We start from the raw sequence: 20,562 nt of genomic DNA on the forward strand, positions 1-20,562 counted from the left end.
TTGAACGCCTTCCATCCGGTCATCTAATTTCCCCATACGTTTATCGAGGTGACCCGCATGATCTTGAATTTTCTTGATATCTTCCTTCATTATTCCCATTGTTCCTCTTAAGGATTCAAAATTTCTATCTATTGAATCTTGCATTTTAATCATCATTTCAAAGAGGGAGTTTAGTGTTATCATTGGGGTCACTTGGGAAGATTGTGCAGGAGTTGCTTTGTCTAATGGGATGGATTCTGCAGGGCATTGCTGAGCTGGTGTTGCTGATTGATTAGCATTTTTCTTCCATGATTTTATTAGCGTTGACTGATTTGGAGTAGACACCTTTACAGTATTTGTAGGTAAAAACTGGTATAATAGTGTAATTTAATGTTATAAGTCCAATGATAGAATCCCTAAAATGTCTTTATTATTTCCAAAAAAAATTAAAGGAAAAAATAACAGGTTTCAGTCCAGTATCTCAGTTGTAAAGTTCAAATAGTCCAAATAAAACTCCAAGTAAAAATGCAGATAAATTCTAATAAACAAAGTTATTCCCAAAAAAATACAAAACAATTCCAAAAAACCAAATTATAATCCAAACTGAAAAGGGTGTTTAAGCAATAAAATCTAAAAATTTAACAAGTCCAAGTCCAGCATCGAAACCTTGATTCTTATGTAATGTTAATCCTCCATCTTGTATGTTATTTGGCTGCGTTTACTGTTGCAAGAATACAGAATATTTGAAGTTTAATATTCAATTTACGCAGGTCTTATCCCCTCAGTTCCGGTGTAGAAAACCTTCCAGGAATAAGATTAAAACGTTCGAGCTAATATACTATTTGCCATCTCTGTAGTTTTGTGAGCTAAGGCCGTTCAAATTTGTTAAAATTGGCTCATGCTGGCAGGAATTCCTTTTATTTTTTTTCTCTTATTCTTCTTCGCCTTATTTTAACTTTATATTTTTGTATTTAAAGTTATTTATTTGTGGGAGCAATAATCACTTTACCTTCAATCTTCGCTCTTTCTGTCTTCGACTTTCTGTCTTCGACTTTTAAGACTTCTCTGATTTTTCTTTCTGCTTCCTGTTGCGTGGAGGTGCCGCTATGGCCGAGTGACGGTGGAGTCCGACACTCGGATCTTTGCGCTGGTGCTGTGGGGCAAGCCTACACCTGGGGGCAGCGGCGAATACACCCTCCGGTGCTCAGAGGCCCCCTTTTCTTGATCGGACTCTCCGGGTCCGATCGTATTGCAAATCACGACCACCAGGGCGAAAAAACGGAGGTCTGGGGATGGAGCTCCGTCGCCACCTCCCGACGCGGCTCGCAACCACCTGAAGTCTCACTTATCAGATTTTTAAAGAATGTCCTCCAGTTAGATTCTCTTTTTTCTTTTTCCAAGGCAGCAGATGTTAATTAAGCAAATAATTCTCCCACCAACAAACCTTCTTCTTAATGGCAGCACCATTAATCCAAAAAAGAAAAAAAGCCTTAATTCCAGTTTTAACCCTGCTGTTCAGTTCGGGTCATATGTGACGCGAAATGAAGTTTGAGACCCTGTAAATAATTTTCCTTGCATATCTGAAATTTGAAATTACATGACCATCTGTCATTTGAGGGGTTCTTTCTATGAGGGTTTTTTTTGGGTTGCTTCGTTTTTTCTGGGCGAAAAATTTATACTTGTTCTGTTCCCGGGTCTACTTGACTCAGACTAAAAAAAGGTTGATTTTAGCGACTGGAAGTGTTTTTGTTAATACCTTTTGCATTGGTTTACTAATTTGAACATTCCTGATCATAAACAAATGAAAACTGAAATGAAAAAATTAATGCATATTTGTTTATTTTGCTCAGAAAAGGCCCCCCCAGCTGTGTGCAATTATTTCACTTTGTATATAGATTAGGCTGCACGTTTTATCTTTTGCATTGGTATAGTAATGTGTTTTTTTAAATACCTTTTGCATTGGTTTACTAATTTGAACATTTCTGATCATAAACAAATGAAAAATGAAATTAAAAAATTGATGCTTATTTGTTTAGGCTGCAAGTTCCAAATATTTTGAATACTTTTTGCAAAGTAAGTACATGATACCCAGACAACTAATTTTATGAAATAAATCCATTGTACTAAAAACAAGGATGTAACAAGGATGTAATTTGGAACTTGCAGCCTAATCTATATATAAAGTGAACATAATTGCACACAGCCAGGGGTGGGGGCTTTTCTGAGCAAAATAAATAAATAAGCATTAATTTTTTCATTTCATTTTTCATTTGTTTATGATCAGGAATGTTCAAATTAGTATACCAATGCCAAAGGTATTTTAAAAAGTTGGAACTTGCAGCCTAATCTATATATAAAGTGAAATAATTGCACACAGCGGGGGGGGGGCTTTTATGAGCAAAATAAACAAATAATCTTTATCTTTATCTTTATTTAGATTTGTATGCCGCCCCTCTCCGCAGACTCGGGGCGGCTCACAGCAAAGTGGGAAAAAACAGTTTATAACAAATCTAAATTACTCCTAAAAACATTTTAAAAACCCCATTTTCTAAACATGCATACATACACACATACCATTCATAAATTGTATATGCCCGGGGGAGATGTCTCAGTTCCCCCATGCCTGACGACACAGGTGGGTCTTAAGAGGTTTACGAAAGGCAAGGAGAGTAGGGGAAGTTCTAATCTCCGGGGGGGGGAGTTGGTTCCAGAGGGCCGGGGCCGCCACAGAGAAGGCTCTTCCCCTGGGGCCCGCCAACCGACATTGTTTAGTTGATGGGACCCGGAGACGGCCCACTCTGTGGGACCTAATCGGTCGCTGGGATTCGTGCGGCAGCAAGCGGTCTCGGAGATATTCTGGTCCAGTGCCAAGAAGGGCTTTAAAGGTCATAACCAACACTTTGAATTGTGACCGGAAGTTGATCGGCAACCAATGCAGACTGCGGAGTGTTGGTGAAACATGGGCATACCTAGGTAGGCCCATGACTGCTCTTGCAGCTGCATTCTGCACGATCTGAAGTTTCCGAACACTTTTCAAAGGTAGCCCCATGTAGAGAGCATTACAGTAGTCGAACCTCGAGGTGATGAGGGCATGAGTGACTGTGAGCAGTGAGTCCCGGTCCAGATAGGGCTGCAACTGGTGCACCAGGCGAACCTGGGCAAACGCCCCCCTCGCCACAGCTGAAAGATGGTTCTCTAATGTGAGCTGTGGATCGAGAAGGACGCCCAAGTTGCGGACCCTCTCCGAGGGGGTCAATAGTTCCCCCCCCAGGGTAATGGAAGGACAGATGGAATTGTCCTTGGGAGGCAAAACCCACAGCCACTCCATCTTATCCGGGTTGAGTTTAAGTCTGTTGACACCCATCCAGGCCCCAACAGCCTCCAGACACCCGCGCATCACTTCCACTGCTTCGTTGACTGGACATGGGGTGGAGATGTAAAGCTGGGTATCATCAGCGTACTGATGATACCTCACCCCATGCCCTTGGATGATCTCACCCAGCGGTTTCATGTAGATATTGAATAGCAGGGGGGAGAGGACCGACCCCTGAGGCACCCCACAAGGGAGAGACCTCGGAGTCGACCACTGACCCCCCACTAACACCGACTGCGACCAACTGGAGAGGTAGGCGGAGAACCACTGGAGAACAGTGCCTCCCACCCCTAACCCCTCCAGTCGGCCCAGAAGGATACCATGGTCGATGGTATTGAAAGCATTATGTGCTGGCCATGCCCCCACCCAGTTAAATGAATGGGGAATGTCCCAATAGTCATGTGACAATGCCATGACACCATGGGTTTGACATCCTTGCCCTAGGAGTGATCTATGTTAAACCACTGTTCCTTTACCTGTAGAGATTGCCAGTTTGCTTCTGCATCCAATTCAGGATGGTTATCTTTAAAGCCTTTCATGGTATGGCTATAGAAGGCAGGTTATCTGATGACCTGTCTCACCCTAATGGGATTAGCCCTCTCCACCCATGCTGGCAGAAGTGGCATGCTGTGGTCCCTGTCAACCAAGGAACTTTGGCTGGTGAGGCCAGAAGAGGAGCCTTTTCTGCCATAGCACCACCCTCTGGCACCCTCATAGCACCTCCCAAAGTAAGATCCACCTATTTTGACCTTCTGTGCTATAACAATGAACAATAGTACAGTTAGCATAACAATATGTTCTATTCTTGTAAAAAGGATCAAACAATAACAAATAGGTGTTGGATGAAGGTGGTGCTGTGTATATTGCGTTTGATACAGTTCCACATAAAGAACTGACAGATAAATTAGTGAAGATTGGAGTTAATCCCTGGATCAGTGGATTTGCAGCTGGCTGAAGCGTAGATATCAGAGGGTTATTGTTAATGGCGAGTATTCTGAGCAGAGACTGGTTACAAGCGGTGTGCCACAAGGGTTGGTTCTGGGTCCTATTCTTTTTAATATGTTTGTGAGTGACATAGGGGAAGGTTTGGTAGGGAAGATTTGTCAATTTGCTGATGGCTCTAAAGCAGAGGTCCCCAACCGCCGGTCCGCGGACCGGGACCGGGCCGTTGAGGCTTTTCAGCCGGTCCGTGGCGCCAGGGCCCCCTCGGCCTTTCCGCACCACCAGCGGCGCTCCCCCCGCCAGCCAGCCAAGCCCCGCGCCCGCCCGAACCGGCTCCTCGCTCGCCGCCCGCCGCGTTTGCAGGAGGTGGGGAGGGTCGGGCGGCCCGCCAAGGCCAGGAGGGACGCCGCTGCCCCCCCTTCCCTCTCTCCGCCCGCCGCTGCGCCTCCTTGACGCCGGGAGGAAATGCCGGCAAAGGCTTTCCTCAGCGGAGGCCGGCGAAGCTGATATTGAATGTCGGGGGAGAACGGGCGTTTGCACGCGCTCCCTATCTCCCTGCTAGCCCACTCGGAATATTCAAAATAAGAAAAACCTTTGCCGGCGAAGGCTTTTCTTATTTTGAATATTCCGAGTGGGCTAGCAGGGGGATAGGGAGCGCGTGCAAACGCCCGTTCTCCCCCGACATTCAATATCACCTTCGCCGGCCCTGCCTCTCCTGCAAACCCCCTTGCTGAGAGCCCGGGGCGAAAGTGCTCTCGCAAAGGTGAGGCGGGCAGGGCGTGCGCACGTCATCGCTGAGAAGAACGGAGAGAGAACGAGAGTGAGTGAGAGCAACAGACAGCAAGATAGAGAGAAAGTGAGAAAGAGAGAGTGAGAAAGGGGGGAGAGAAAGAGATAGCAAGAGAGAGAACAAGAGAGAGAAAGAGCGTGAGAAAGAAAACAAGAAAGAGTGAGAGAGAGAAAGCAAAAGAGACAGAAAGAAAACAAGAGAGAGAAAGTGAGAAGAAGAGAGAGAAAGAGGGGGAGAGAGAGAGAAAGAGAGAGGGGGGGAGAGAGAGAAAGAGAGGGAGAGGGAGAAAGAGAGAGGGAGAGGGGGGAGAGATAGCAAGAGAGGGACAGAGGGAAAGGGGGAGAGAGGGGGGAGAGAAAGAGAGAGGGAGAGAGAGAGGAGATAAAGGAAGAGGAGAGAGAGAAAGGAAGAGAAAGAAAGAAAGAGGGATAGAAAGAGAGAGAGAGTGAGAGATGCTCAGTGAGCCTTTCTTTGAAGTTGCCTTTCTTTCTTTCTCTTTCTTGCTTTCTTTCTTGCTCTTTTTCTTTCTCTCTTTTACCTTCCCTTCCTCTATTTCTTCTTTTCTTTCTCCTTCCTACCTTCTTCCCTTACTCTCCCCTTTCATAAGTTTCCTTGCTTCCTTCCTCTGTTCCTGTCCCTTCCCCCTTTCTTTCTTTCTTTCCTTCCTTTCCTCCCTCCATTTCTTGCTTTCCTTTTCCTTCCTCCCTTCTTTCCTCCCTCATTCCCTTCTTTCACTCCTTCCTCTCTTACTCTCCCCTTTCACACCTTTCCTTGCTTCCTTTGCACCCTTCTTTTGTTCCTGTCCCTTCCCTCTTTCCTTCCTTCCTTCCCACCCTCCGTCCATTCATTCACCCATTCCTCTCTTGATCGCCCCTTTTTCGGCGCCGCTGACAGCTAGCTCCCCCCCCCCCCCACCGGGCCATGGAAAACTGGTCTAGCTTAAAGCCGGTCCCTGGTGCAAAAAAGGTTGGGGACCTCTGCTCTAAAGTGTGCAATAGGATTGATATTCCTGGAAGAGTCTGTAATGTGGCAAATAATTTAGCTTTACTAGATAAGTGATCAAAGCAATGGAAATTGCAGTTTAATGTTTCCAAATGTAAAACAATGCACTTGGGCAAAAGGAATCTTCAATCTAAGTACAGTGATACCTTGTCTTACGAACTTAATTGGTTCCAGTTCGTAAAGTGAAAAGTTCATAAGACGAAACATTGTTTCCCATAGGAATCAATGTAAAAACAAATACACTAGTACCTCGTGATACGAACCCCTCGTCATACAAACCTTTCAGATACGAACCCGGGGTTCGGAATTTTTTTGCCTCTTCTTATGAACTTTTTTCACCTTATAACCCCGTCGCTGGGAACGGCAAACCCGGAAGTTCGGCAAAAGTTCGGGTTCGGGAGGCCGCCGAGAAGTGCCCCCGCTTAGCTGTCAACTTCCAAAATAGCCAGGGGGTCTCTCGGCGGTCTCCCAAACGCAGAAGTTCGGCAAAAGTTCAGGTTCGGCGTTCGAGTTCAGGAGAACGCCGAGAAGCGCCACCGTCCGGCTGTCACCTTTGCAGAAGAGCCGTGGAGCTGTCAGCCGGTCGGGAGGCTCAAACGGAGGTGGGGAATCCCAATAGGGAATTCCAGGAGAGGAGCTTTGACGTCACGGAGACGTCTTTCCTGGCCGGCTGAAACGTGGACTCTAGGAAGGACGTCTTCGTGACGTCAAAGCTCCGCCGGCTGTTTCGGAAGGTAACAGACAGGCAGAGGCGCTTCTCGGCAGCCTCCTGAACCCGAACCCTTGTCAAACTTCCGGGTTCTACTACACCCTGGTCTGACCACACCTGGAGTACTGTATTCAGTTCTGGTCACCACACTTCAAAAGAGACATTGAAACTCTGGAGAAAGTGCAAAAAAGAGCAACCAAGATGATTAAGGGATTGGAAACCAAGACTTACGAAGAGAGACTGAGGGAACTGGGCATGGATAGCCTAGAGAAATGGAGGGCCAGAGCGGACATGATAGCAGTCTACAAGTATACGATGTCACAGAGAGGAGGAGATCACTTTATTCTTCAGGGCACCAGAGGGCCGGACCAGGAACAACGTCTGGAAACTGACCGAGAGATTCAACATGGAGATAAGGAGGAACTTCCTGAAGGTCAGAGCGATCAACCAATGGAACAACCTACCAGCGGATGTTGTGAACTCCAACACTCTGGACATTTTTAAAAGAAGATTGAACTGCCACTTGACTAGTATACTATAGGGTTCCTGCTTCGGCAGGGGGTTGAACTCGATGGCCTTCATGGTCCCTTTCAACTCTAACAATTTTAAAGTGGCGATTTTGGGAGGATATTAGTGCAAGTTAGGAAGCTTTTAAAGTGGCGATTTTGGGGGGAAATTAGTGCAAGATAGGAGGCTTTTGGAGGGGTGATTTTAGCAGTGAGATGGGGTGAAGGAAGCGGCAGGCTAGGGGGGATTTTGGCAGCAGGATGGGGCGGCTGCGGGGAGCAGAGGAAGCGGAGGGCTAGAAGGGAAAGTGGCAGGGAAATTGGGCAGCTCCTGCGTTCCCCGCCTCAGGTGCAAGCAAAAGGGGATGGGGAATTCCGGCGGGGAATTCCCATGCAAGCAAATGGGAAATCCCAGCAGTGACAGTCACAAGGCAGGGGAATCCCTTTGACAGTCAGAGAGCACAGGCGCAGTAAGAGAACCCATGGACCCGTAAATAATATGTGTATGTACACACACAAATACACACAGAGAGAAAACGAGAGAGAGATAGCTCTTCTAAAATTATACACATTCAACTTCACTTACTGCAATAGGAAAAACACACCCAGAGTCCACTTTCTGCCACACATTTAACCATAATTAGAACATTACACATGCCTTCAGATGTACTTCCCTAGCTTGTACATCACTGTTAGAGGCAGGAAATGCCATGGATTGAGTAAAATGTGGTGAATCTCTTAACAATGCTCTTACTTAGCAACCAAATTTTTGGGCTCAATTGTGGTCATAACTCATAAGTCTTTCTTTCTTTATCTTTTTTCTTTCTGTCTGTCTGACTGTCTCTCTCCTTTCTTCTTTCCTTCTTCCCTCCCTTTTTCTGTCTGTCTGTCTGTCTTCCTTCCTTCCTTTTTCTTTCCTTCTTCCCTCCCTTACCTTTTTTGTCTGTCTTCCTTCCTACCTACCATCTTTCTTTCTGTCTGCCTCTCTTCCCTCCTACCATCTTTTTCTGTCTTTCTGCCTGCCTGCCTTCCTACCATCTTTCTTTTTCTGTCTTTCTTCCTTCCTAATATCCATCTTTCTTTCTTTCTTTCTTTCTTTCTTTTTTCCTTCTTTCCCTGCTTGCTTGCTTCCTTCCTTCCTAGAATCTTCCTTTCCTTCCTTCCTTCCCTCCCTCCCTCCTTCCTTTCTGTCTGTCTGTCGTCCTAGCATCTTTCTTTTTTTTGTTGAACAAATATTTTATTTAAAAAGCAGATTGCTTTGGATTAAACCTGTACTGCGAGTACAATGATTGTACTGCGAGTACAATGATTCTGCTCCTCCATTCAATCTAATATTTGTATCTCCTTTTTGGGGATCTCTTCTCATACCAATGCTTTTATATTGATTTCTTAATCTTCACTTCCTTCTCTTTGGTTGTCAGAACCTACCAAAGTACACCTGCCTTGTTTGCAGAGGGAAAGGAGGGGTGCTGCTGGGGATGGGTGGAAAAGAAATGCTTTTCTCTTCTCTTGGGGAGCGGGATAATTGAGCTTTCCTCCCAACCCCCAGCGTTTCTTTCCTCCGCCCATTTGCAAGCTCTCTCAACCGCACAAACCAAGGCAAGCATCGAGCTCGCTCAGACATGGATCAGCCCAGTTCCAATATTCTCTCTCTTCTACCCCCCCCCCACTCCCCGTAGTCTCCCTCAATGAGAGGCTTCCAGGACTTACCCAACCGGACTTGCATTTTTTAGCCTGCATTGCATTTTCTCCCCAGGCAAGGTATATCAGGGAAAGTCAGAGGCCTCCCGTTCTTTTTCTCCTCTCTCCACTGCTAGGCCACACTCTGAGAGGAGCCCGAAAGGAAAAAGATAGCCTCCTTCCCAGGCCAAGCAGGGAGTTTGGGGTCTGCATTTTAGCCTGGCTGCATTCTACCACGTTGGAAGAGAGAAGCTCCCTCAGCGTCCAACACAGGGGGAAGGGCAGGCGGGCTAGGAGCCCTGGCAAGGATCTATCTGGAATCAGCCCTGTTGCAGCTGCGAAAACGGCATGGGGGGAAGGGGATCCCTCCTCAGCGCGGCCCCACTTTGTGGGAAGCAGCCTCGAGCAGCCCTAGCCTCTTGTTTAGAACTTGAAGGAGCCACTTTCCAGGGCCACGTGGGGGCTGCAGAGAAAGAGAAAGAGTGGCTGGAGGATTGGGAGGGTGGGGCATGGTCCCCAGAGTGGAGCGCGAGAAGCCGGGCGGAGCTCTGAGCCCACAGGGGTTTCTCCCTGCCGACAGCTTGGGAGGGGCAGATCAGCTGTCAGGCGGGGAGAAAGGGCACCTGCGCGGGCTTGGAAAACAGTGCACTGAGTTTGGTTTTTGCGTGCGGCCCAGCGTGCAGCACACATTAGAGGGAACAGTGTACACCAACATACATAAAAAAGGCAAATCCCCTCTGCGTTATTGACCAGAAAGCTACCTAGAAATATTTATATATTTACCAAGAGCTAAAATTGACTGAAAGGAGACTATCTTTTTTATGAGTTTTCAGCTGACTTCAAAGCATATGATGCATATAAAACATAGTAATTTTTTTAAAGGCTTGGGGCAGAATCCTAGTGGAAAAATCTGTAATAGACAGTGATTATTAATAGCAAAACTGGAAAGAAACTCCTCTGAAGCATTTGTGCAATTTAATTTTTCTCATAAGAAGATTATTTTCTCAATGTATTCATACTGGTTTTTGATGTTTGAAACTTATGTACAATGAAAATTTTTCAGAAAAAAATCTCAAAATTGAACACGTTTCAACCTGTTTACATGATAAAGCGATTCTTCTTCCAAACACTATTGTCTGTTTTAGCAATAAAGAAAAGGATCAATTCAGGAGCAATTAATGGGGACCTTTTTCCTCCTGAGAAATATAGAATTGCTTTTCCCTGCCTCTTTTCCATTGAGTTGGCAGGAATGGAGACATCTCTAGTGCAGCTGTCCACAACCTGACAATTGGTCTTCGTCTTCAATGATTTTATAGAATTCTATATCTATTCATCTGATATACTTTGTAGGATGTATTTTAGGTTGTAATCTTAAATCATTAGTTTTACATGACTGACTGGGAATGCAGTGTTTCCATTAGTTTTTGTATAGGAGCTATACTAACTTTCCCATGAGAATCTTTGTAGAAAAAAATGGTGAAGATGAGTGGGAGATATAAAGCATGTTATTTACACTGTCTTTTTGGCTGTATTATATAAACCCAGTTCATATCAAAAGTTGCAGTCAATGAATATAATATTTTTTAATTTTTTGATAGAAGAGAAAAACTACTGTTCCCCATTAGCCTTTTTGTTAGAGAAATGTTGGTCCTTGACATTTTCCCATATAAAACATGCCAGAATGGCATGCATTTCTAGTCAACTCCCATGTGTATGAATAAGAACTCATACATGTGTATATGCTGCACCAGAAATCTTGTTTTTAAAGGTAGGTGGTGATGGAAAATTAATGGAGTGCTTAAGAAAACCCCTTTTCTCTCACTTTGATAAGAATGTCTATGTTTTGGAGACCTGTTAATTTTCAATTTCTTGTTTAGATTCTTCAAAAATGAGGATTTTAAAATGACAGTTATAAATGAATACAATCCTCCAGAGGATTCACACTTTTTAAGGTTATATAGGATTATTTCTCTAGATAATAATAAATAGCACAATATGTCACAATGTGAAAACTTACTGCTTTGCTTTGTCTGTTCAATGTGCTCATCCAGAGTATAGCAAATACCTGGGAATCACATTTGTGTTTAAAACTGTCAGAGGTTTATTCAATTTTCAAATCATTCCTGATTAATCTTGTCCCTTTTTTATTTTTCAGGTTGGCCTTCATTCTATGATGTAATCAACTCTGACACAATTACATGTACTGATGACTTCTCATTTGGGATGCACAGGATTGAGACAGGCTGCACTCAGGTCAGTTTAAAAACAACAAAAAAGCAATTCTAATGCTAAAGATAATTTTTGTAGCAGCTCTAGTTCATCCATTCACATAGAAAGACTTAGTTACCCCAAAATTAATTGTTATCTGCCTGGTCATAAGCATGACAGCTGGTGGGTATAAAAAGTTAAAGTCTAATAAGTATCTATATTGTTATCCAAGTTAAACTTTATTTAACAATGTGTACATAAGTGACCTAAATCATAAGGCTTAGGAATTGTCCTTCAGGCAAACATCCTTTTGAGGTTTTCCTCTGGCCTGTGCACTCTTAAATCTAAATGCAAAATGTGGATAGTGGGTGTTATTTTCATCATTATAAATAGTTGAGGAGCAGTACTGACAGAAATCCAGGAGTTATTCTCATGTATCTTACTGCTTATCTTCAAGTTCCTTCTGCCAAAATACTTGAGTGATCATATTAAATACTGTTTTCCATTATATGTCTCATTTTAATTCTTTTTGACTGTTACTATCATCTGTCTTCCATAGCATTAATGGCTCAGTCCAGACTTATCAGGGAGAAAAAGTTATTGAGCAAAATAACAAATCCCAGAAATAGGAAGATATGGTTAATTATAAAAGAACACAAAAGAACTTAGACTGAAAGTCCTAAGTATTTATAAAGGAAAATGCAATGGTGAATTCTAACTCAGTTTTCTTTTACTGTAGTTGAAACAGTTTCTATTGAAATTTAAGTTTAAAGATTTCAGACAGAATATGGAAGAACAAATATGCTTGTTCTTCAAAGAAAATAAAAAAGAGCATACAAACCTATAAACTGTATGGGATATGGCAAAAGCAGTCATGAGAGGTATAGTGATAGCATACCTGGCCAAAGAACACAAAAGAAAGAAATCACAACAAAAAGATTTAGAGGAGTAATTTAGAAAACTTGAGTTGGATTGAGTAGATCCTTGATGAAAATATTTAAAACAACAAATGGAATTGACAAATATAAACAATATGTTTGAAAAAGAAGACCTAGAACAACAAATACTATGGAGCAAACAAAACTTTTTTGAAAATGTGAACAAGCTAGAGAAATGCTAGCATATAAACTGAAAAAATAAAAAGAAAGAAGATTGATTAGTAAATTGCAAAATGAGAAGGGAAATATGTTACCAAATTGAAGAAAAGAAAAATATTATCTGTGATTTTTACAAAAAAATATATTAAAAGGATGATTGCAATATACTGTAGAAGAAAAAATACAATAGTATTTTGAAAAAGCAGATCTATCCAAAGTCCCGGAGGAGATTAAAAAACATTAAATGAGGATAGAATGAGGATATATACAATTAAAAATCAGAAAAATAATAAAACACCAGGACCTGATGGGTTACCACAGGAACTGTACAAAGAATTGCAAGATTCTCTAGGAGAAATACTACTCAAGGTATACAACGCGGCACTGAAAGAAGCAAAGAAACCAGCTTCTTACCAGGAAATACCACTTTGATCCTGAAAGAAAATACAAACCAAATGTTAATCCAAAACTATTGGCCAGTGATGGTGAACCTATGGGTGCCACAGGTGGCACTCAGAACCTTATCTGCTGGTACATGAGCTTTGCCCTAGCTCAGCTCCAATATGCATGTGTGTGCTGGCCAGCTGATTTTGGGCTCACACAGCTGATTGGGGGGAGGGGGATTGGCTTCCAGAGAGCCTCTGGCAGGATAGGGGAGGTCATTTTATTATTAGATAAGTATAGAAAATTGATTTTGACTACAGCCTACAAAGAAAACATATAAAAATGTTCTACAGGCAGCACATTTCACCAACAAAATTAGAAAAAACGGATAAACTTTCAGCACAATGTTGGAAATGTAAAATAGTGAAAGGTTATTATTATCATATCTGGTGGTTGTGTAAAACAGCAAGGGAGTTTTGGAATCAGGTTAAGATATGGCTAGAAGAGATACGAAGTAAGGACTGTAGAAATAAAACCAGAATTGTTCCTGCTAGGAATTATACATGAGAAATATTAAAAAGGACATACAGTGGTACCTCATGATACGAACCCCTCGTGATACGAACTTTTCGAGATACGAACCCAGGGTTCGGAAATTTTTGCCTCTTACGAACTTTTTTCGCTTTACGAACCTGCCCCCATCGCAAAAAAGGCGCTCCGCTGGGCTGCGGCGCCACCTGGCTGTAACCTTCTGAAACAGCCGGGCGGCGGCGCAGCCCGTTTTTGCGATCGGCGGCAGCGTTTTAGGCCAGTCTGGAGGCTCAAACAGAGGAGGGGAATCCCAATAGGGAATTCCATGGGCGGAGCTTTGACGTCATGAAGACGTCCTTCCCGGAGGCCAAAGCCTCAAAGCTCCAGGAACGTCAAAACGTCAAAGCGTCAAAGCTCCGGGCACATTTGAATAAGGGTGGCTGAAAGAATAAAAGGCAAGGGATCCTGGAACGTTTTGAATAAGGGGTGGCTGAAAGAATAAAAGGCAGGGGATCCTGGAACGTTTTGAATAAGGGTGACTGAAAGAATAAAAGGCAGGGGATCGTGGAACGTTTTGAATAAGGGGTGGCTGAAAGAATAAAAGGCAGGGGATCCTGGAACGTTTTGAATAAGGGGTGGCTGAAAGAATAAAAGGCAGGGGATCCTGGAACGTTTTGAATAAGGGGTGGCTGAAAGAATAAAAGGCAGGGGATCCTGGAACGTTTTGAATAAGGGTGACTGAAAGAATAAAAGGCAGGGGATCGTGGAACGTTTTGAATAAGGGGTGGCTGAAAGAATAAAAGGCAGGGGATCCTGGAACGTTTTGAATAAGGGGTGGCTGAAAGAATAAAAGGCAGGGGATCCTGGAACGTTTTGAATAAGGGGTGGCTGAAAGAATAAAAGGCAGGGGATCCTGGAACGTTTTGAATAAGGGGTGGCTGAAAGAATAAAAGGCAGGGGATCCTGGAACGTTTTGAATAAGGGGTGGCTGAAAGAATAAAAGGCAGGGGATCCTGGAACGTTTTGAATAAGGGGTGGCTGAAAGAATAAAAGGCAGGGGATCCTGGAACGTTTTGAATAAGGGTGACTGAAAGAATAAAAGGCAGGGGATCGTGGAACGTTTTGAATAAGGGGTGGCTGAAAGAATAAAAGGCAGGGGATCCTGGAACGTTTTGAATAAGGGGTGGCTGAAAGAATAAAAGGCAGGGGATCCTGGAACGTTTTGAATAAGGGTGACTGAAAGAATAAAAGGCAGGGGATCCTGGAACGTTTTGAATAAGGGGTGGCTGAAAGAATAAAAGGCAGGGGATCGTGGAACGTTTTGAATAAGGGGTGGCTGAAAGAATAAAAGGCAGGGGCTCCTGGAACGTTTTGAATAAGGGGTGGCTGAAAGAATAAAAGGCAGGGGATCGTGGAACGTTTTGAATAAGGGGTGGCTGAAAGAATAAAAGGCAGGGGATCCTGGAACGTTTTGAATAAGGGGTGGCTGAAAGAATAAAAGGCAGGGGATCCTGGAACGTTTTGAATAAGGGGTGGCTGAAAGAATAAAAGGCAGGGGATCCTGGAACGTTTTGAATAAGGGGTGGCTGAAAGAATAAAAGGCAGGGGATCCTGGAACGTTTTGAATAAGGGGTGGCTGAAAGAATAAAAGGCAGGGGATCCTGGAACGTTTTGAATAAGGGGTGGCTGAAAGAATAAAAGGCAGGGGATCCTGGAACGTTTTGAATAAGGGTGACTGAAAGAATAAAAGGCAGGGGATCGTGGAACGTTTTGAATAAGGGGTGGCTGAAAGAATAAAAGGCAGGGGATCCTGGAACGTTTTGAATAAGGGGTGGCTGAAAGAATAAAAGGCAGGGGATCCTGGAACGTTTTGAATAAGGGTGACTGAAAGAATAAAAGGCAGGGGATCCTGGAACGTTTTGAATAAGGGGTGGCTGAAAGAATAAAAGGCAGGGGATCGTGGAACGTTTTGAATAAGGGGTGGCTGAAAGAATAAAAGGCAGGGGATCGTGGAACGTTTTGAATAAGGGGTGGCTGAAAGAATAAAAGGCAGGGGATCGTGGAACGTTTTGAATAAGGGGTGGCTGAAAGAATAAAAGGCAGGGGATCCTGGAACGTTTTGAATAAGGGGTGTCTGAAAGAATAAAAGGCAGGGGATCCTGGAACGTTTTGAATAAGGGGTGGCTGAAAGAATAAAAGGCAGGGGATCGTGGAACGTTTTGAATAAGGGGTGGCTGAAAGAATAAAAGGCAGGGGATCCTGGAACGTTTTGAATAAGGGGTGGCTGAAAGAATAAAAGGCAGGGGATCCTGGAATGTTTTGAATAAGGGGTGGCTGAAAGAATAAAAGGCAGGGGATCCTGGAACGTTTTGAATAAGGGGTGGCTGAAAGAATAAAAGGCAGGGGATCCTGGAACGTTTTGAATAAGGGTGGCTGAAAGAATAAAAGGCAGGGGATCGTGGAACGTTTTGAATAAGGGGTGGCTGCCTTTTATTCTTTCAGGGTGTTGGGGGTGTCCTGATACCCCCCCACCCCACCGCTTCGCCTCCCATCAGGCAAAAGCGCTCAGGAGGCCACGGGTGAGGTGCGGAGAGGATCGGGAGGCTAAGTCTCCTGCATTGACTGCTGCAGTGGGGACCTTTGGGTTTTTGGCTGGGGGGGAAGGTGAAGCGCTGGGGTGAGGTGGCCGGATCTCTTGCCTCCCCCCCCAGCCAAAAACCCAAATGTCTTCGCCGCAGCAGCTACTGCTCGGGAGGCAGTTTTGCCGGATATGGGCGATGGGTGGGACAGAGAGGCGGGGTTAAGCCTCCTTCGGCGGCGGGGAGCTGCCCGGCTTTGCCTTTTTGACTGGGAGGGGAGGTAAAGCACTGGGGGGGATATCAGGACCCCCCCCACCCCAGCTCTTCACCTCCCAGCCGGCTGTTGTTGAGGTGAGGGGGGCGCGGCATCAGGAGCTTCTCCCCGAGCTTTTCCCCACCGATCGGGAGAGCAAGGACACCGTGGGGAGAAACTCCTGACACCCCCCTCGCCACCACAGCAGCTTCTGCTGGCTGGGAAGCTTGGCTTTGTACGAAGCTTGGGGGGGCAGGAGGGGCATCCGGACCTGGAGAATTGACACCTCCCCCAGCGCTTCATCACAGAAAACTTCCAAGGAGGGTGGGAGCACCGCCGGTTGACAAGCCTCACCTGTCAATGCACCCACGAGGCTCCCTCCAGGCAGCCTCTGCTGTCTCCCCCCTCCACCCCCCCCCAACAAGGATCTGAATGCCGGCAACAATGAGGCAAAAGGGGTGAATTTTGGGCTTGCACACATTAATCGCTTTTCCATTGATTCCTATGGGAAATATTGTTTCGTCTTACGAACTTTTCACCTTACGAACCTCCTCCTTGCACCAATTAAGTTCGTATCATGAGGTATTACTGTATATATTTAATTATACATATAATAAGATTAATATATGCACAATATTGGAAAAATGAAAAAACTCCATCGGAAGAAGAAATAACATGTGCAGAAATGGATAGACTATCATTGGAAATGAAGGACAAAGGGGAAACAGAATACTATGCAATATGGGACAAATTTTATCAGTGGATAGAAAGAAAAAACAGTCAGAAAAGTAGAGTAACAATTGGAAAAGGTGAAATTAAAGAAGGTTGGGATATGTAAATAAATAATGATGAAGGATACATATGAAAGATAAAAAAGCACTGTATATTGAGCAATAATGATATTTATTGTTATGTAAATATTATGTAAAGAAATTAACAAACAGGATGGTCACAATGGGTCCAATGTTTTTAATGTCTGTTTAATGTTTGTTTAAATAAAAGAAAATGTTATAATTAAGAAAAAGAAAAGAAAAAAGAAAATTCTAATTCAGTTTTTTTTTACTGCAGTTGAACTAGTTTCAATAGAAATTTAAGTTTGATCTTAGTTTTGTTATGTATTTTCTATATTGGTGTGCTAGAATTATTTAAAATTTATATTAAGGTAATCATTTGAACAAGCTAAGAAATGAGCTTACATATTATACAGTGATCTTCAGTTTTTCTTTTCAGAGCTTTTGAACTTGCAATCATCATAAACAAATCATAAATCATAAACAAATCATTGTTTCAGTGCTAGTAGAACTGCACTTTGTAGGAAAAAGTCTACGTGGGGAGCTCTGATGTAAAAGCATAATTGTATTTATCTTTTTCTTCTACTTAAGACCTCAAATTAAATTACTTGTATGTATATAGATAATTAACCACTTTCATATATTCCTGTTTCTGGGATTTTTTTTTCTGCTTTTCATTCCAAAGCAATCAGAAGATAGCTTGAATGGGGTATACTAATACAGTAGTACAGACTAGCATATTAAATCCCCAGATTAGAAAAATAAAGCCCATGTGTGTTAACTTTCAAACAACAATACATGTACCTTAAGTTTTCACACTAAGATTTCTATATTTAAAAATAAACACAAATTTGTTCTTTTATTTCAGTGTGGTGCTCACCTTGGCCATATATTTGATGATGGGCCACGTCCAACTGGAAAACGATATTGCATAAATTCAGCTTCATTAGCTTTTGAGCCTGCAGACAAGAATAATGCTGGAGAAGACAATGTTAGTCCTACATCTGCACAACCAGATAAGACAGAGTTGTAATGGGAATATATTGTTTAAGATTGCTTTCCTAGATGACATGGAAACAATATTTCTAAATGGTTTTCTATCTAACATACTATTTTTAAATTATACAAAGATGTTCTACAGTATACAGTTTTTTCTGTGGTCAAAATGAGAAAGGCTAATTTCTTTTCTTATATAACCAGACATAACTATTTCACAAAGTATTTTTTGACATTATGGTATTGATATGCATTTTTCTTATAATAAGTTTGAATTATATTCCTTCATATTTTTCATTCTTTTTGTTTAGTACACAATCATACTAGGAAAACAGTTTTCTAATGGTACTTAGGTGATTTTCTTTTAATTTACACAAAAAATGTTTATGAGAGTACCCTTGACAAACATTAGAAGTTACATGATAAGCACCCTGTAGCGCTTATGAACAAGTCCCCAAACTATGAATGTTGCAGCACTGGCTGCATCCTTGGGAACGGTCTGCCATAGTCACCCTGCCTATTCCCCTCACCCCTGCATAGGCACTAGGCCTGTGGAACAGCAGTGGATTGCTCCCATTTTGGACCGGTTCTTAGACCTGATAGCGTTAGTAGTGGCAGGCTCTGCCCACTTGCCCAGGATACATGAGTGCACGTGTGAACCAGTAGCAAAAATATTTACAAGCCAGCACTTCTGTGGATACTCAACTTGTGAAGATGTAGAGCCCCTTTGCTTTCTTGGTCTGTTTTGGTGTTTCATTGAGTACACAGAGATTGAAGGGCTAAAGTATTGAAAGATGGCATGAAATCAGTATCGTGAGATCTCATGCTATTGATCTTTCATGGTCTCACAGTATTTTAGATCTCTGTTCTCTGAAAATGGAGACTTGGACAAGATCTGCAGCAAAAAGCTTCGCAAATTGAGGGAAGGCTTGAAACATCAAAGCTTTCCCTCCGTTTGCGAAGACTGTTGCCATCCTTACAAAAAGCCTTTGCAAATCAAAATAGAGCTCCACAGCTCCCTTTGGTGTGTGCAGGCCTTGTCTAGCAGTTTGCAGCCCAAAATGGAGCTCCATTTTGGTCTGTAAAGTGCCGGACAAGATCTGTGCACGCCAAAACAGTGCTTCTGAGGAGCATGAGAGGCTGGAGAGGAGACAGTTTGCTAGATCTTTGCATAGTAAGTGACAGGTTGGGTGGGAGGGAAGGAAATTGTGGGGATCATGAGATATTTATTTATTTATTCATTTTATTCATTTGTCCAATACACAAATACATAGGAAGAAAAATAGACATGTAATAATATAAAAGAGGGTGAAAGTGAACTTAGAGGAGAGGATATATGAAAGGAAGAGAATATATAAGATAGGTGAAAGAAAGGAAAGACAATTGGACAGGGGACGAAAGGCACACCAGTGCACTTATGTACGCCCCTTACTGGCCTCTTAGGAACCTGGAGAGCTCAATCGTGGAGAGTCTAAGGGAGAAGTGTTGGGGGTTAGGGGTTGACACAATTGAGTCCGGTAATGAGTTCCACGCTTCGATAACTCGATTGTTGAAATCATATTTTTTACAGTCAAGTTTGGCGCAGTTCGTATTAAGTTTGAATCTGTTGCGTGCTCTTGTGTTATTGCGGTTGAAGCTGAAGTAGTCATTGACTGGTAGGACATTGCAGCATATGATCTTGTGGGTAATACTCAAATCGTGTTTTAGGCGCCGTAGTTCTAGGCTTTCTAGGCCCAGGATTGTTAGTCTATTTTTGTAGGATATTCTGTTTCGAGTGGAGGAGTGAAGGGCTCTTCTGATGAAATATCTTTGGACATTTTCAAAGGTGTTGATGTCTGAGATGTGGTATGGGTTCCAGACAGATGAGCAGTAGTCTAGGATGGGTCTGGCAAAAGTTTTGTAGGCTCTTGTGAGTAGAGTGAGATTGCCTGAGCAGAAGCTGCGTAGAGGCTTTTTTGGCGATATTGTTTTAGTGGGCTTTAGCAATTAGGTCATTTGATATTAGTATTCCAAGGTCCTTTACAGAATGTGGGTTAGCAGTGAGAGATTGTTTATTCAGTTCGTATGTGCGGTTAGGATTCTTTTTGCCAATGTGGAGGGTAGAGCATTTGTTGGTTGATATTTGCAGTTGCCAGGTGTTAGACCAGTCTGAGACAAAGTCCAGGTCTTTTTGGAGAGTGAGTGTGTTATCAGTGATGTTGAAAAGTTTCACATCGTCGGCAAAAAGAACACAGTTGCTTTCGTTATGGTCACAGAGATCATTGATGTAGAGAATGAAGAGAGTAGGACCTAGTACGCTTCCCTGGGGAACACCGCTTATGACAGGGGCGGGGGTGGAGATGGTGCTATCAATTTTGACAATTTGTTGCCTGTTTGACAGGAATGCAGTAATCTAGTTGTGGAGGAGTCCTGAGATTCCATAGGATTTGAGTTTTAGGAGTAGTTTGTCGTGTACCACTGAGTCGAAGGCTTTGCAAAAGTCTATATAAATTGCATCAATGGATTTTCCTTGGTCTGGGAGGGTAGTCCAAATGTTTTTGCAGTGAAGTAGTTGTGGGTTGCAGGATAGTTTCTTTCTGAATCCAAATTGTTTGTTTGAGAGTAGATTATTAGATTCTAAGTAGAAGGTGATTGATTGATTTATAATTGATTCCATGATTTTACAAGAGACGCAACAGAGAGATATTGGTCTGTAGTTGTCCACTAGTGAAGGGTCTCCTTTTTTGAAAATCGGGATGACTA

The 20,562-nt window shown here is 43.1% G+C and overlaps 1 protein-coding gene across 10 annotated transcripts in view; it reads left to right on the top strand.

The window, feature by feature from the left end:
- MSRB3 (methionine sulfoxide reductase B3) overlaps positions 1-20,562 on the top strand; it is a 93,926-nt gene that overhangs the window by 65,499 nt on the left and 7,865 nt on the right. For 5 of the 10 annotated variants that reach the window (XM_070755634.1, XM_070755640.1, XM_070755635.1 and 2 more), the window contains 2 exons: positions 11,137-11,234; positions 17,693-18,149. In XM_070755634.1, the coding sequence (XP_070611735.1) occupies positions 11,137-11,234; positions 17,693-17,857 (263 nt within the window). In that variant the 3' untranslated portion in view covers positions 17,858-18,149. Of the gene's footprint in view, positions 1-11,136; positions 11,235-17,692; positions 18,150-20,562 lie in introns of those variants that run through there. The other 5 variants (XR_011559483.1, XM_070755637.1, XM_070755642.1 and 2 more) reach the window with 3 other exon arrangements.

Source organism: Erythrolamprus reginae, chromosome 6 (genome assembly GCF_031021105.1).
Source record: "Erythrolamprus reginae isolate rEryReg1 chromosome 6, rEryReg1.hap1, whole genome shotgun sequence".
Classification (NCBI taxonomy): Eukaryota; Metazoa; Chordata; class Lepidosauria; order Squamata; family Dipsadidae; genus Erythrolamprus; species Erythrolamprus reginae.